The 16484-nt window shown below is 34.2% G+C and overlaps 1 protein-coding gene across 8 annotated transcripts in view; it reads left to right on the top strand.

Moving 5' to 3' along the window:
- Positions 1-16484, top strand: part of Rbfox1 (RNA-binding Fox protein 1) — a 64645-nt gene that overhangs the window by 28775 nt on the left and 19386 nt on the right. For 6 of the 8 annotated variants that reach the window (XM_090105873.1, XM_090105872.1, XM_090105879.1 and 3 more), the window contains exon 2: positions 6986-7030. The exons of the other annotated variants lie outside the window; for them this stretch is intronic. In XM_090105873.1, coding sequence (XP_089961999.1) covers positions 6986-7030 — 45 coding nt within the window. The remainder of the gene's footprint in view (positions 1-6985; positions 7031-16484) is intronic. 8 annotated transcript variants of the gene reach the window in all.

Raw genomic sequence — 16484 nt, 5'->3', positions numbered from 1 at the left:
TACCATTTCGTACGATAGAATAGAATATAACGTTGCTTAATATAGACCGGGAAAATGAGCATGCCTTCGTTCTTTGTGTAAAATTTATCTGGCAGTGCGTCGGTGCAGCGATTCATTTGTCTCAGAGTCAGCTCGTTGACAGACGAAAATCAACAGACCAAGTTAATTGCGCCTTTTGCGTTACATTACTGCTTAAAACCGGCCCTTACTTTTTGAAAAAGTTTGTAATTTTTCCATGCTGAAGTTTCAATTTTAAAAAAGTATGGGCTTTAAAGAATACTCGACAATGTAAACGAATATAATGGGACAGTATAATCACTTTGTATGAAACTGGGTAGGTAGTTAATATGCGGATTAAAACGATTTTTAATCTAGGCTACTTTTTATAAGTATGTTTGCGATGCTTTCACGTTTTTCTCTATGTTTACCCAAACAGGGATAACAGCATTTATGCGGCTATTTATTAATGTTTATATTTCTTCTTCTTTGCTATATTTTCGATTTGGGTAATTTGGGAATTTATAGCAATCCAAAACAGATTACAGACTACATCTCAATTACGCAAAACCAGCTAATACGTGGGTTAAATGCTAAATGACATCATAACAATTGATATAAATTCTGCTGAAAATAGAAATTGCACCTTCTCTTCTCTTGTAATATCTTGTGTGAAAACAGCAATATATTTTACAGTACGAGCCGGTTGCTTTTAATGATATTTCAAAGAATATTTAAGTTTATTTTTGTGATTGTTTTAACTGCTCGCTTTGTTTGCTCAATTACGGTTTGTGGTTTGGCATCAGTTGGTTTCTATTAGGAAAAAATACTTGCATAAACTAACATTCACTATAGGTATCGTGAAAGGAAGAGTCAATTGAATCTCTATTTACATTACGTAGTTTCACGATGGCTGATACATACAAAATTTTGATGCGAAAGCGCGACGACGCGGACGACGTGACGTCGTAGTCGACGACACGTACGACGACGTACACGACGCGGACGTGAAAGGAAATTGAAATGAAAAATTACTTCATTTAACAGTACTTACAGAAAAAAACCTTTAACGGAATTCAGTTTTCAATAGTTTTAAATAAGTTTTTTTACGTCTCCAATGTTATGTACCTACCTATGTTACATAAAGATACATAGATGGAATTATACCTATACCCGTGCTTAATTTTTTTATTTTACAAAGGTAGGTACTCAATATTTAAATACATTGTTCGTTTATTATTTACATGTAAAAGATGGTAATACAAAATAACGTATCAAAAACATTCATCAATTTGCTTAAATGTTTTTAGAGGACATTTTACATAATGCCAATTCTTATATTCATTGTTACATCCATAGAAATCTAAATAACTGTGTCTTGTTATTTAGATTTCTATGGTTACATCTCCTATCACTCGGCTTCTCAAATAAATAACCCTATTGTTATAAAATACGAAATGAAAATATTATGTAGGTACTAGGTACTCCAAATTCATACTTAGCTAAATAATTTGTAAATGTAATAAATAATGTTTTCTTTTTTGTGCGAGCCTCAGTTTTGAAGTACAATTATTGGATGATTGAAGTGGTAGTGGACCACTTCAATCATTCAATTGACAGTACACGGATTATCATTCCTTGTACAATGTACATGATCATTGAAATAAGTACACATATCTTTCGTATTTATAAAAAAAAAAAAATGTTTTGGTCAATTTGGCACGGGTCCAACAACGTCGCAGATAGCGAGTTAAACGACATCGTATCACACGACCGACGGCGACAGAGCTATACATGTTATGATTTACATTCTTGATGGCGCTATATCATGGAATAATTTTTATCATTGTACTTAGTATCTATTAGCGTTTTTAGATATCTGCTGCTAAGTTATGACATGGATGTACGTACCTACGTAAAAAAATTTGGCTATGACACATAATGAAAAAAGTCGATGTGTGTAGTCGTAAATTGAACACTGTAATAGAACAGTTTAGTTTCATTGTGTTCGAAATAGCGTTTAATTCTCTCCTTTTATTCAGATGATTAAGAAGCAGCTCTACAGAATGTTATTTCGTTTATCTGTTCAATTAAATTCTTCACAAATTCAGTCTCTGTAACTTTGTTCAATTGAAAATGTTATGTACACTCGATTTCAAGTTTTATTCAGAAATTTATTCCTTTATAGAAATACTTTGAATTTTTAAGCCAAAAATATGTTCATTCATTATTTAACATACCTTTATTTATATAATTATTAATTTTATTATATACTAGTTCATAAATTTTGCGCTTGAAAAGATATGTATTATATCCAACTTCAACAGGGCAAACTATTATTATATTATGATAAAATTATATCTATTTTGTAAAGCACTTACATAGAAAATGTCAATACCTTACCGTAGTATCAATAAGTAATCAGATGTTGTTTATTTACCATTTATAACACAACAAATATAATTATTTTAAAAAGAGATAACACGTCGAACCATTAATAATTTAAGTGTGCAATATAATTTTAAATTGTCTCCTATTTAATTGACTATTTATTATAATAAGTAGAAGAACGCATAAAATGTTTATTTCATCTATTATAATAACAAGCATTGTATACCTTTCAAAAAGCAACATTGTGATACGTATTTTAAATTAATGTTCCCATAGTAATGTTTTCTCGCCGCATAAGGACATCGTGCGTTGATTCTTGTTTACGGTCAGATAACGAGGTCACGCTATCAACCGATAGAGAATAATTAATGTTGTAGGGTGCACTCACACACATCAGTCACCGTCAAGTCACCGATGACTGATCGGTGACGGTTTGTGTACGTATCCACAAACACCAGTCACCGTCATGTTGTCCGTCAGTCACGTCGCCGGTTTGACTGAATCATTGAACACATACATCAGGTTAGTCAGTGATTAGACGTGTGTCACGCTAGAGAACATGTAGCAATTGACGGTAGCACGACGCTGACTGAACTGAGACGTGACGGCACCGGGTGAGTGGGGATAAAAGTATGAAACATGTATGGAAAGATTATTTGACGTGCCTGACCGGGGACGTCACTGATAGATTTCGTGCCCGCGACTGTCGTGTGGGAACAGAGTCATACTAGAACTATTGATACATATTTTTTTTTAATCCTGTCCGGTGACGTGCCGTGACGGTGACTGATGTGTGTGAGTGCACCCTTAATGTGTTTACGTGGTCCAATGATTTCTTTATTGTCTGCGTCTTATTTGAAAACACTAAATCATTTAAAACAATGCGGTATGTTGGCACAATGTTAGGGTCCTGTAAGGAAAATTTATCTTCAATTGTTTTATTTTACAAGCGTAACGAGTGAGTTGAATTATTACCTAATCACAATTAAATAACTACATTCCTACCTAATGCTAGGTTTACCTAATGCTCATTTTTGACAATATTTAAGAAAAATCAGTGGACTCTGACTCAGTAAAATACCCATAAATATGTATAATAAATACACTACCCGCCTAAGCTTTACTTTATAATAGGATTATAATATTATTCATATCAATTATTTATTCAAATACCAATAAAATATGTTTGAATAATGAATTTACAATTGGGTACCTACCTAATACTGTATATATAGGAACATTCATATTGAAACAAAACGTCCTGAAAGGCTTATGTTCCATTATAATTTGTGGGTATAAATGCAGGTGCAACTCACATCTGTTCCTTCATTACTGATCAAGTTTCTTTGCGGAGAAATAAGAAGGTAACCAGCCTTCGGCGTCCCGCCAGACCGTTTTTTTAAACTCGATGCGTTCAATAACAAAAGTCACACGAAACCGTTCGTTAAATTTTGACAAAATCTTTATAAAATATCTATAATTCTAATGATTTTTGGACTTGTTTCCGCTTGGAATTTGAACTTGTAAAAAACCTGAACCCGGTTGGAGCCAGCTCCAAATTCGTCCCGTTTTAAAGTCCTTTTCAACAAAATTTTCAATTTTATTTATATAAATTCTTCTATATATATCTTATAATTAAAATTTCATAAATTTAGGAGTCTATACAAACGTGTAATCATACAAAAAAACCCTTAAACTAATATAGATAAATTTGAATGAAAAGAGCTTTAATGGCAATACTTATGTATAATTGCAATACACCAGAGAAAAGCGTAATTTAGTCTTGTAGATCTATTTTTTGCTTTGCTATTTCCACGCTATGTTTAACGATGATAAATTGAATCCTCAATCACATTACTAATATAAAGTGCAAAATTTATGCGTTAAAATTTACAAACAAAATAAAATTTTTATTTTAATAGAAAGTCGTTAAACTTATATTTGCAATTAAACTTGGGCAGAGGCAAAGTTAATGGCTGCAGTTATGTTCGAAAATAAACTGTAGCCTTTGAGTGTAGTGGTCGCTTATCGTACCATTTATTATCTATTTATATTATAATTATTATGAGTTAATTATGTACCTAGTCCACTTTAACTCAGGTTTTCTTTACTAGACTGCACGACTTTCAAACCTTACGGACCTTACCTTTGTACTGATACTTTCTTTAGGTTTTCCCTTCAATTTCCAGATTTGTACTACATATTAAGCTTATACTAGCGTTTAGCTACTATTATGTATTCTGTGCTTATACTATACAATATAATACATGTCATTTTTAAGGTTTATAAGATCCTAATTGTTGACGTCTGTTTTGATAATGGAGGCCTCAGTAATTGATTATTAATTCATTGGGTGGATTTGCCACCTTAGAGTTAGTCTGTTAGAACGCTTAGGCAGGTAGGTTGAAAGGATTGAATGCTGTTATAACATGATTTAATAGTAAACCTTACTATTATTATGTGTTGAATATGTATCAAATAATAATTTATAAGTCAATTTATATGTCATTGTTAATGAATGAATGAATGTAATAAATAGCCGTTAAATGCGCCTAATGTTCAACTTTTTAAGTTACTTTAGCGAGCTTTCGAGTTAGGCCGTACTTTAAGCACGAAAGGATAGACTTTCGTTTTTATTTAACATCCACAGCAATTCGGGTATCGCATTGCATGTAGTTGGTATTTGAAGGCGAACCAGTTCGTAAATACCTGTTGGCGGCTTAATTGTGCGCGAGCACAAGCAGCTGAGGGTATTGCCAGTGTATTGCTGCCAATATTTTTACGTTCGATGGACGCGCAAGTTAGCGGCGCGATGCCATTACCGCTGCAGTGAAAATTATCGCGCACTGTTTAACTGCGTTCACAGACTTCACACGCGCGCGCACCATTAATCATGTGGAAAATGTTATATTTATACGATTGTAATTGTAGGATTATATGAAATCCAAATCATTAACACTTTTTAGTTGTAATCAATATTGAACAGACGTTGCAGTACTTTTGCTGATGTTTATTTATGATGTTGATAGGAAACAAAGGAAGAAGGATCTTGTGCATCTTTCCAAATTTGTGACTTTATATTACTAGCTCGATCAATCATATTTAATGAAATAACTACACCCTGTGGTTCCTATGTCTGTCTATTTACAGGAATTTTATTAAATTTACTAGTAAGAATACTACAAAAATGTAAATAAAAAATATGATCTGAATAATAATTGAAGTGTTCCTATTTATTATACTACGACGGTAGTTTTAGACTACGATATAACTTATTTCATATTTGCGAAAACATTATTTCCAGCTATTTATAATTGTGTTGTTTCTCAGAGCAATTTGATTACGCAGAATGTACTCTATCTTTCAAGAGCTTTGTGCATCTGGTAGCTTACCTGTATTAATAACCGACCGCAAAATGAAAATTTATGTGCTGCGCTTGTTAAATGTAAATTTAAATGTTTATAATTTGCGTGTAATCTGTCTAAAGAATAATAATTTAGTTTTCGGAATACTTCCAACTTTAAAATATACAAACTGTATGAACGAAATATTATTTTTTATAGAAATTAACAATTTTCGAACGTATAATATAAAACCAGTCACAACACTTGCACTATGCGGTATACCTCAGTGTTCGGTTTTCCTTCAATAATGTTATTGACATTTACAAATGTATGTATGCAATAAGAATAGATGGTTGTAATTTATTTCATTTTTACTTTTATTTTACATATAACGTACTTTTATACAGGTTTTCTTTGCACTTATTAACTGAATGCCGGCTATGCAATAAATTGAAGTTGATTATTATATGATCCTGAATTTGATCACTGTTTGTAGCAGTGTATTCATGTAAATGTATTCAGATAGAGGTGAGCAGGGCCAGTTATCCCAGACTGAAGTCGGCACATGAAAAATATTTGGGCTGTTGCCAGCGCTGCTCGAATCGCGAATGTCACTACCTATGCCGATGTACGAACTTGTAATGCTTGCTTTGCAATACATACTCACGACTTGATACTTATATTTATGCTTTGAAAGATTGAATCCTACAAGTTCGTATTGACAAACAGACAAATTAATTACAAGTTCGTAGGTGTTTTAAACACTATCCAAAGCGGAATGAAGGAGAATACTTTAGTTCGATAAAGTTATTTAATATTCATAAACGTATAAATTATAAACGTTCAATTTCAAATGAAAACGATGGTAATGAATGAAAATTGGATTTATATTTTAAAAAGTATAATTTGAATTTAAAATATTAGTAGTTATAAATGGAGATAATAAAACGCACCATTCTATTGTACTTAACTAGCCGCTGTGTGGGACGTGGGTACATCAACGATGAAATAGGTCTTTAATAAAGAGAAGATATTTTAATATAAAAAAGTGAACAATAATTTCAGTTGTGGTGTTTTTATTGTTCCCATATGAAATCCTTGCATAAACCTAAATGCTATAAAAAGAGTATCTTTTCGATTGTTATCATACTTGAATAATTATTTAAATATTGTTATTATCAGACCAGCAGATCTTTTTACAAAAAAATATTACACATTATTGTGTTATTAATGATATTTTCTTTTATTTTCAGGTGAGTAATGGCAATGTCATCGATACAGGAACACCGACCTTACTGGTATTTATATTTGAACTTTTATTAGCATGTTTTGTGCTTTGAATGTGTACTTAAATAATATTTGGGGTAATGATTTATTTTATAAGTACCTACTTACATAGTTTTATTATAAGGTTGTTACTTGTTACGTATTACCAGGGTTGGCACGATTAAATCATTTTGATTTAAATCACGATTTAAATCATGATTTAAATCAACCGATTTTTTCAATAAAAATCAATGATTAAAACAAAAAGGTTTAATTTTACTTCCTTTCACAGAAATCAACATAAAACAGATTAAGATATCTTAATTAAAAACTAGGGTCAACAATTCCAAATGTAGAAAACACTTTCTACAGCAACTGAAGAAGCTATCGCTCCAAACAATTGCTTCACCACTGGAAAAAGTTTGTTTGACATTCAATAGCACGTCAGATTATGGCTGGCGTCCACTAGGCGGATCGGGCCGGGCCGCATCGCAACGCAAAAATACGCCGGCCTATGTTTTGTATGAAACATCGTCCATTAGCGACGGATCGGGCCGGGGCGGGCCGCAACGCATTGGCGGATATCGCTTCGCAGGCGGATTTCTGCCGGCGGTGCGCTGCGGCCCGGCCCGTCCCGACCCGTCTAGTGGACGCAGGCAGGCGGATGTGAGCGGCGAGCGTCTGTTAGATAAAATCCGCCTAGGCGATCCGCCGCGCCCCGTACAGGTGGACGCAGGAGCAAACAGCGCGTCCATTAGAGACGGCCCGTTGCGATGCGGCCCGGCCCGATCCGCCTGTAATGGACGCCTAGCATTCGAGGGAAATCCCCGTACTATCTCTTTAGGCACGCGGCGCGTTCCGTTTCGCACAAAAATACAGTTACTTAAATAATAAAATGAAAAAATCAAAAAGTAATGATTAATTAGGATTTTTTCAATAAATCGTGCTTTATTCGATTTTTTCAAAAAATCATGATTTTTTCCAACCCTGCGTATTACCGAGAAATAATAAGCTTTACATAGTGTTAAGACTGTTTGCATGCGTCTTTAACATTTTTCGATTTACCTGTTAAAACGAAATAAATGATATTACGAATACATTAAGGGCGGGGGCACACGATGCGTTGCGGCGGCGGTGCGGCGCCGGAGCGGTGTCGCTGCGTCGCCTTACATAGAAATATCTGTGGCATGTCACACGATGCGCTCCGGCGCCGCACCGGACTTGTAACCACCAAGACGAGGCGGGGAGGGGTGAATGCGGTGCGACGTCGGAGCGGCACCGCTCAGGGCGTGTCCACATGTACACGGCACGGCGCCGTCAACGCGCAACGATGCGATGTCGCGGCGCGGCGCGGTGCGTTGCCGCGTCGTAGAAATTAACGTTGCCGTATCGTAAAAATTCACATCACTATGCCGCAACGTTACAGGGCACGGCAGCCTTGGCAGAGAAGTGGCAGTCTGTAGCACAGTGTGATCAGATTTAACAAAATTCTGCGATTTTAGCAGAATATGACCCCCGCAGAAATTCTGCTAGTTGCTTGGTTAATCTGCTAAAATATGCTAAACATTTAAAAAAATCCTGAATTTCTGCTCTGCTGAAGGGTGGCCAAGGCAAACACACCAACAAAAACGTTACATAAAATGGAAATGATAGATTTTTCTATGTTTCTAGCACAAGTATTTCAATGAAACCTAGTTAACTTACAATAAATGTTGAATTATGTTAAGATTATTAAGATTCTGCTAAAAATTGTCAACTTTATCTATTGTGGGGCGTATTATGCTAAGCCCTAAATCAGGGTTCATATTCTGCTAAAATCGCAGAATTCTGGTAATTCTGATCACACTGTGCTACAGACTGCCACTTCTCTGCCAAGGCTGCCGTGCCCTGTAACGTTGCGGCATAGTGACGTGAATTTTTACGATACGGCAACGTTAATTTCTACGACGCGGCAACACACTGCGCCGCGACATCGCATCGTTGCGCGTTGACGGCGCCGTGCCGTGTACATGTGGACACGCCCTCAGTTGTTTTTCGTCACAAGGAAGGACACGCTGTGCAACGCTGCTACGACGCCGCTGCGACATAAAAACGTTACGGCGCCGCACCGCTCGTGTGCCCACTGACACGGTGAAATCTTTGCGGTGCGGCGCCGCAACGCATCGTGTGCCCCCGCTCTTACTTACCATCGTTTTGTAGTATTCTTGTAAACGATATGATATGTTAGCTATGACGACAAACATATGCTCTTTGATGTTGCCACTACCACGCGTATATAACAAGATATAACCTGTGATATGACTACATATAAATATATTTTTGGCGCGTGTATTATAGACCTTAGTATGGTGAACGTGACACAACCTCTAACGCGTACCCGATTTGAATGTTAACTTTTTTTTATTAAACGCATGTATGTACACAAATATAAACCTTAACTCTTTACATCATAGATGAATATCGGGTGTTTATATCAGCCTCCATACGATGCATATAAATTAAAATATCTCGGGCTTGTCTGTAATTATCATTAAAAAATATCAAGAATAGCCAAATGCTTAAGCGCTAAAGTAATAAGGTACATACCTACTCATAAGGTCTTGGCCCTGAGACTTAAAAATACTGGTACACGTTTACTAATAGCTAGTCAAATGAAACAAGTTAATCCGCTGACCGATAAATACAGGCTATTAATTTTTATCATCACTTGGTATATGATATTTAAAACAAATAATACCTTGACCGCGCGACGGTCAACATTTATTTGTTTTGTTGCGTTAATATCATTCTTTTAACGAAAAGAAAAAAAGTTGTTCTAAATGTATTATTAAATTAAGTAAATGTTTTTATTTTTCATAGACTCGTTATCTCCTTTAGATAAAACGGACGACTCCGTAAAAGAGACATAGGTTAAATCCTTACGTTGATTAACATGCGAGCCGCGTCTGTTTTTATATTCACTCACTCAATTACACATCAGTAAATATTAAAGAGGCGACGCCAACAATCGGAAATGTGGAGCCTTATATGAAACAAACATTAAAATAATATTATAATTCTCTTATTTTCACAAGTGCTGTAATGGGAACTGAGATATAATGAGTATTTGAAAAACAGTAAATAGGAGCAATAGTTGTGTACCTACCACTAATATGTTCATTGCATGATATTTTCGTTCAGCACAATAATCAGGAAAAGGTAAAAAAGCCGATTTATCTCATAAATTACAACATTTAATTCCTTTTTTTTAACTAAGTCTGATACTACAGGCTACAGGCTACAGCGCTTGTTGGTAACAAAACTCCAAAATTAAGTACTTATAGCCACAAATTAACGTCAACGACGGCCACGTGTTATTCAAAAGTATTTAATTACAGTATCATTGAAAGAGCTGCTTGTGAGCTGCGTTTGATTCTATAAATAAAAGTAAAAAGATATGAAAACAAGATATTTGTACTACGTTTTTGGGATTGAAAAGATCACTAAATGTTTTATGTTTCAAGGAATAAGGTTCATTTACAAAAACTATTTTATACACTATAACTTTTCTCCTTATCCCATTACCTTTTCTCAACATTTCTGGGATGAAGACTACTATATCTGAAATGTTGAGTTAGAAGTTTAAAGAGAAAATTTGTCTCACCATTATTAATTTATTTTTTACGTTGCATTGTGTGTGTTCTCGTAATGTAAAGAAACTTGAATATTAGGTACATTATTGCGCGATTTATCCATCAAGGCTTAACGTAGTGTCGTAGACAAATTCGGTGAGAGTGTAACCTTTGAAAGTTGTTATGATCGAAGTACCATTAAGGCCTCTCCTGGACCGGTGCCAGAGTTGAGATATTATTAGCACGTCGACAACGTTCGAGTTAATCAAGCTCAAATAAGATCGATAATTCCCGTAGGTGACGGTTTCAGAGAGCCAGCTCCCCGGATTCCTGTCACTCAGGATTACCGACCGCACTAACTTATGCCCCTCTTTTGGAGTCTTTTATTTTCTTATTAACGCATTTAGGTTCATGTATAATTTCGCTACCGTACTTATAGAGCTCCAACTTAAATACACATAATTATTTAAGTTTGAAATAGGTCAGAGCGTAATATATCATTATAGAGTTTCAAATATAGGTAAAAGAGAAAGTCACGGATGATAATTAATTTTCCGTCTGGAGTCTAGACTGTATGCAATATGAACCTGTTTGTTGTGCATTACCTGGAAGTAAGTAGTCGGCAGTAAGTACGACTGCGGCGGCCCACTGACACCATCAAGTGTGCAGTTTCGCAAAACATTTGACCTCAATGTTGCCGGCAAACGTTTGTACCTGTTTGAACATTACGATAGTTGGGTGAAGTCAATAATACGAACCAACAATAACTTCCGCTTCTGGAAAAACGATAATAATTAATTATGAATTAATGATTTAATAAGCAATTTCCATGCACAATGACCCTAATATGAATGCTTTCTATAGACGTAGCGTGACAATAGCGTGATTTGTATGTAGATGCGTGCCAGAGAAATTCCTTTTAGTAACCGAACATATGCACATATTCGCTCTCAATTAGAATAACGACTTTTTGATTAATGAGCATACGCTATATTATCGTTCGCTTATATTATGCCCTATAGGTATATGTATAAAGTCATTTAAATTTATGCAAATGTTTTTAACTTAAAAATGTATTACACAGTGCTTCAAAAATAAAGACTGGGTTTAATATATAAATAAATAGAGAGCACTAGAAAGTATAAAGGACTTAATTAACGGGAGCGGCGACCCATAAAACAGAGTAGGTAACACACCTCGGGTGCAGTTTCAAAGATTGCTTCGCTCCAGCTGATTTCCTGATGTAAATTTATTTCTTCTCTTTTATGATCGTTTTACGTTTCCCTTTTAGAATTCAATCTTTGTTGAAATTAAGTCACAACCTTGTATTATAGTGTACTGTTATATTTGTAAATATGTATTATATAGATTGTAGTAGCTAAAATTTACACTGTTATAGCTATCAATATTACAGTTTGTTTCAGTAAGTTGAATCCTTTCTTTAGAAAAAAAACCATCGCAAAAATTATTTCATCATAATTTATGTTTATGATAATATTACCTGTTTATACTTCAGTAATATTAATCTTTGTGTAAAGTCTAATCAGTATGAAACAGAAGGCTCGAGCAATAAATGTTGATTGTGGCTCGGTAGATACAGTGTAGGTAATTGTGATGAGCTTTGCAGTCCTGTATTATACATATTTGCATACATTATACATCACTACATAGTATAAAACAAAGTCGCTTTCCCTGTCCCTATGTCCCTTTGTACGCTTAAATCTTTGAAACTACGCAACGGATTTTGATGCGGTTTTTTTTAATAGATAGAGTGATTCAAGAGGAAGGTTTATATGTATAATAACATCCATTAAATAGTGGAGAAGTACTGTTATTTTTGAGGTTTCTAATGTGATGTCGTAAAAATTTACATTTTTTCCGCTTACATTGCAAACACAGGCTGAACCCTACGAGTTTTATCAAAATAATGTACTAAGTATTGTACACATTGAAAAGGTCTGCAGAAAAGTCCGCGATGGTATATGTCTATCTCTTATGGATAACCCACAATAACTTTTTTTTGTCATTTACTTTTTACGACAAATAATGGCTAATTTTCGATGCGATTTTAACCAATATAGCATTAATCCTTAACCAATTAAATACCTTGAATACATTGTTCATTTAATATAGATCTATATGGCCCTTTACACCGTATGATTTAAGTGAATATTTTGTATTGTGAAGATATTACAGATTTAAAAATTGCGGGACGTAGCATTTGCGGCGGTACCGGCCGGCTATCTAGGTATTTTATACCCGTGCGAAGCCAGAGCGGGCCGCTATGTTTTTATATACAACGTTCACATTTTCTGTACTGTATTTAGTATCAGCATTGCACCCGTGCGAAGCCGGGGCGAGTCGCTAGTATAAATTATAAAATAAATGTTCGGCGCTCGTCTGCATAATATTCACAGCAATTAAGTGTATGAAATTCTTTTTCGTTTTTCAGACCGTTTATTGAATTTATAAATTAAAGACTTTTTAACGGATACATCGGGAAAAATCCGTTAAAAAGTTTTTAATTTCTAAATGTATAATACTCGCGTAAAATCAAACATTACTAAATACGTTTATTGAATTATTTAAAGAAAACTTAATGTATAATTGTTTTTATGCTTCTTCATAGAAGGATATATTATGTATATGAGATTGTACATTCATAATTGCTTGGAACGAAATTAAATCTAACAAAATTGATGACTAAACCGTTTTAACTAGAATACAACGGCTATATTTCAATTTTACAGACCAATTATTCCTCTCCCTTTATCTGGATCCAATGTAGGGGACAAAAAGTTCATTGATTGCATTAATTCTTGCCTCAGTGATTGCATACACCCGACCCGTATGAGTCTTTACGTGTTAGTAGAGTGCCGTAAGTAGGACTTTAAAAAATGGATGCATTGTTATGATCTGTCCCAGTTATCACAATTACCAGTGCGTTTTCCAGTGATTGACACAGTTCTAGACTTTATTGTTGAGTGTGAGATACTATCCGAGGTCACTAACCTTTTGGGATTTTATCCTCTGCTTAAATAAATATCAATGATAAACGATATAGTTACAATATTGATTTATCCAAAAAATTATATGGATATCCTGAAAAAGGTATAATTTTCATCCGCATACTGTAACTTTCACTTAAAATGTTATCTGATATGTTAACAATTAATGTATCCTTCTTGTATCAGAGTCGTATCTAAATAATTGATGCTGTGTGAAATTCAAACCGTGTGGCGGGTGGCGGATGCGCTCGCCGGAAGGAGGCTATTTCAGCTATCTACCGAGAACACTCGCTATCGCTACCTTTTACTAACATAATCTTAATAATTAATATGAGCATCTTTTACGACAGCTTTGCGGTACTCAATTATATTAAATTACTCAATTTCTAATATTATGATAGATACAGATGATTATTCGAAATTACGTTTTTGTTGTACTGTATTATGGTCACGACTCACGATTGAGTGATATTCTCATACTTACCCGTTTATTATTTAGTTTTGTGTTTTTTCTAAGTTCTTGTATTTTACATTTATTGATAACGCATACATAATTATATAGTTTATTCGTTGTGAAAATGTAGATTTAGGACGTTAGCTGATCCATGGCTGTTCCTTTAAAACCAATTCCAAAATAAGTATGTTCTATATACTTAAGCGCGTCACACACGGTGAAGATACTATAATATTTTATCTTAAGATACTGTAATATTTTATATTACAGTATCTTAAGGTATCCGGTATCAGCGTTCTGACATCATTTTTCTTTTTGTCATTGCGTACTAAGACCCCTGTAGAACCGCCATCCTGTTACAAATGACCCGAAATTTTGTGTCAGTGTTTCGGGTCATTTTCTTTTTATCTTAAGATACTGTAATATAAAATATTACAGTATCTTAAGATAAAATATTATAGTATCTTCACCGTGTGTGACGCGTTATATATTCTGCCCGCAAAACCTATTGTATATTGTGCTTAATTGCAGAACGTTTTATGTCTGTAATTACGCCTACATACTAAAATTAGTGCACGATTTTCTACTTACGAATAAGAGAAAATTATCCCGATCCTCGCGAGTATTATAAGACCTACAATGGATACAAATTAGTTCTGTGTAGCAATATTCAAGGATGTTTCTTCCATGCACGAAATTGTTCTGAGCCATTGTTTAAATGTACAACAATTAGTATTTTACTATTCTTCCTATTGAAAATTCGTAGGTTTTCCTAAGGGACTGATTATGGAATAATGTAGGATTTTAAAGTAAAAGAATAAGTACATAGCGTACTTATTCTTTAAAGTTCATTTTATAATCGTACTTTTTTCATTCTTACTATAAGTTGAGATATCACGGCTCATGAACTATCGTTTCCATAATATGATGACAAGCATTAATGTTTTATATTTGTAGATACCTTAGAAATCGTTTGTCAGTCATTGTTTGTAGAAATCTGATTCGCAGTATATACCTAGAGGAGTATTAACAATACTTTAATGTAATATTCTTGATAAAGGGAAAATCTTTTCCTAATAAAACTTACACAGATACTTGGTACAGAAAGGGGCTTGTGCTCGCCTTACTAAATACTCTTAATGCTCCCTTAGTCACGTTCACGTACCGAATTTCAAACTGTTGAATATTAATCAATAAGTTATATAAGCTTGGAATATCTGAAACAGAGTATCATATTATTTAACGTATCGCTATACTAAAATTGTGCTGCCACTTCGTACCTAAAATTACTTTTCAACGCGATATGAGACGCTTGTGATAAAATTAAGGTCGATCTTTGACCGATTTATAACTTTATAAGTACAATATTGAGCTGTATTGTTGCTATGATTGATATAAAATAAGAAAATCTCTTATGTATATTCATTCAGCTGAGAATCTGAGTTACTAATACATACTTATTAATATTATTGTACAGTATCATTATGGACACGATTGATAATCAATAATCATTTACATTAGTCATTAGGTATAAAATTATATGGCACTAGGTATAAAAAACGGATAATCCATTACGAATGTTCTTAAGTTTTAATAAAATATTTATAATATATAAAATAATTAATATATATAATACATATAATAAAATATTTAGGTTTTAATCATGTGAGAAAATTAACTTCTCCCTATAATAGTTGATAATAATTATTGTAGGAACTCGGCATGACGAATCGTCCACCACATGCTTGATCCAGTTAATATCAATTACGTTTCATTGTCTTTAATATAATTATCTTGTTGTGCGTACTGCGTAGACTGTCATATGTTGATCGCGTTTTTACATCCCTAGAATATTCTTTCAGAACTATATTTCATCACGTACCTAAGATAAATATTTTTTAAAGATCTTTGTTATCACTTTCTTATACATTTAACAAAAATTGAAGGTAAACATTCGCCCGAAAAATACCTTTCGGGAGGTAATGTTTACAGATTACGTGTTTTTGGAGAATTACTGAGACTAAACAAGCCTGACGGTTGAACGTACGATGAAACACAGAACCGTCTATAAAAAAGTCAGTTTGTTTACGCGGCCGCCCCAGCGCCGGATGTGATTAGACGGCGGGTGGCGCACCGCTAGGATGCTGATCATTTTAACTTTTACTTCACTATATTACTTGGCTGTTCCAAGTTATAGTCGCGACCTTCAAGGGTGGCACTGAACGTGCGCCTATATTTATGTTACTTGGCCGGCTGTATCTGTAAACAGTTTTCTTATCTCAATCAATAAACAAACAATATTCTTTCACATTCTTGGCACACATGACTAGATTCCCTACAGGGTAAGGTTCGTTGGATATAATTGTATCATTATTATTGAAGGCAGAACATACAGAAAAAATCAACCAAAATT

The sequence above is a fragment of the Colias eurytheme genome, chromosome 9 (assembly GCF_061535395.1).
Source record: "Colias eurytheme isolate Ceu_HAF_F1 chromosome 9, ilColEury1 Martin Lab GWU primary, whole genome shotgun sequence".
Lineage (NCBI taxonomy): Eukaryota > Metazoa > Arthropoda > Insecta > Lepidoptera > Pieridae > Colias > Colias eurytheme.
This window is presented reverse-complemented; position numbering and strand designations above follow the sequence as displayed.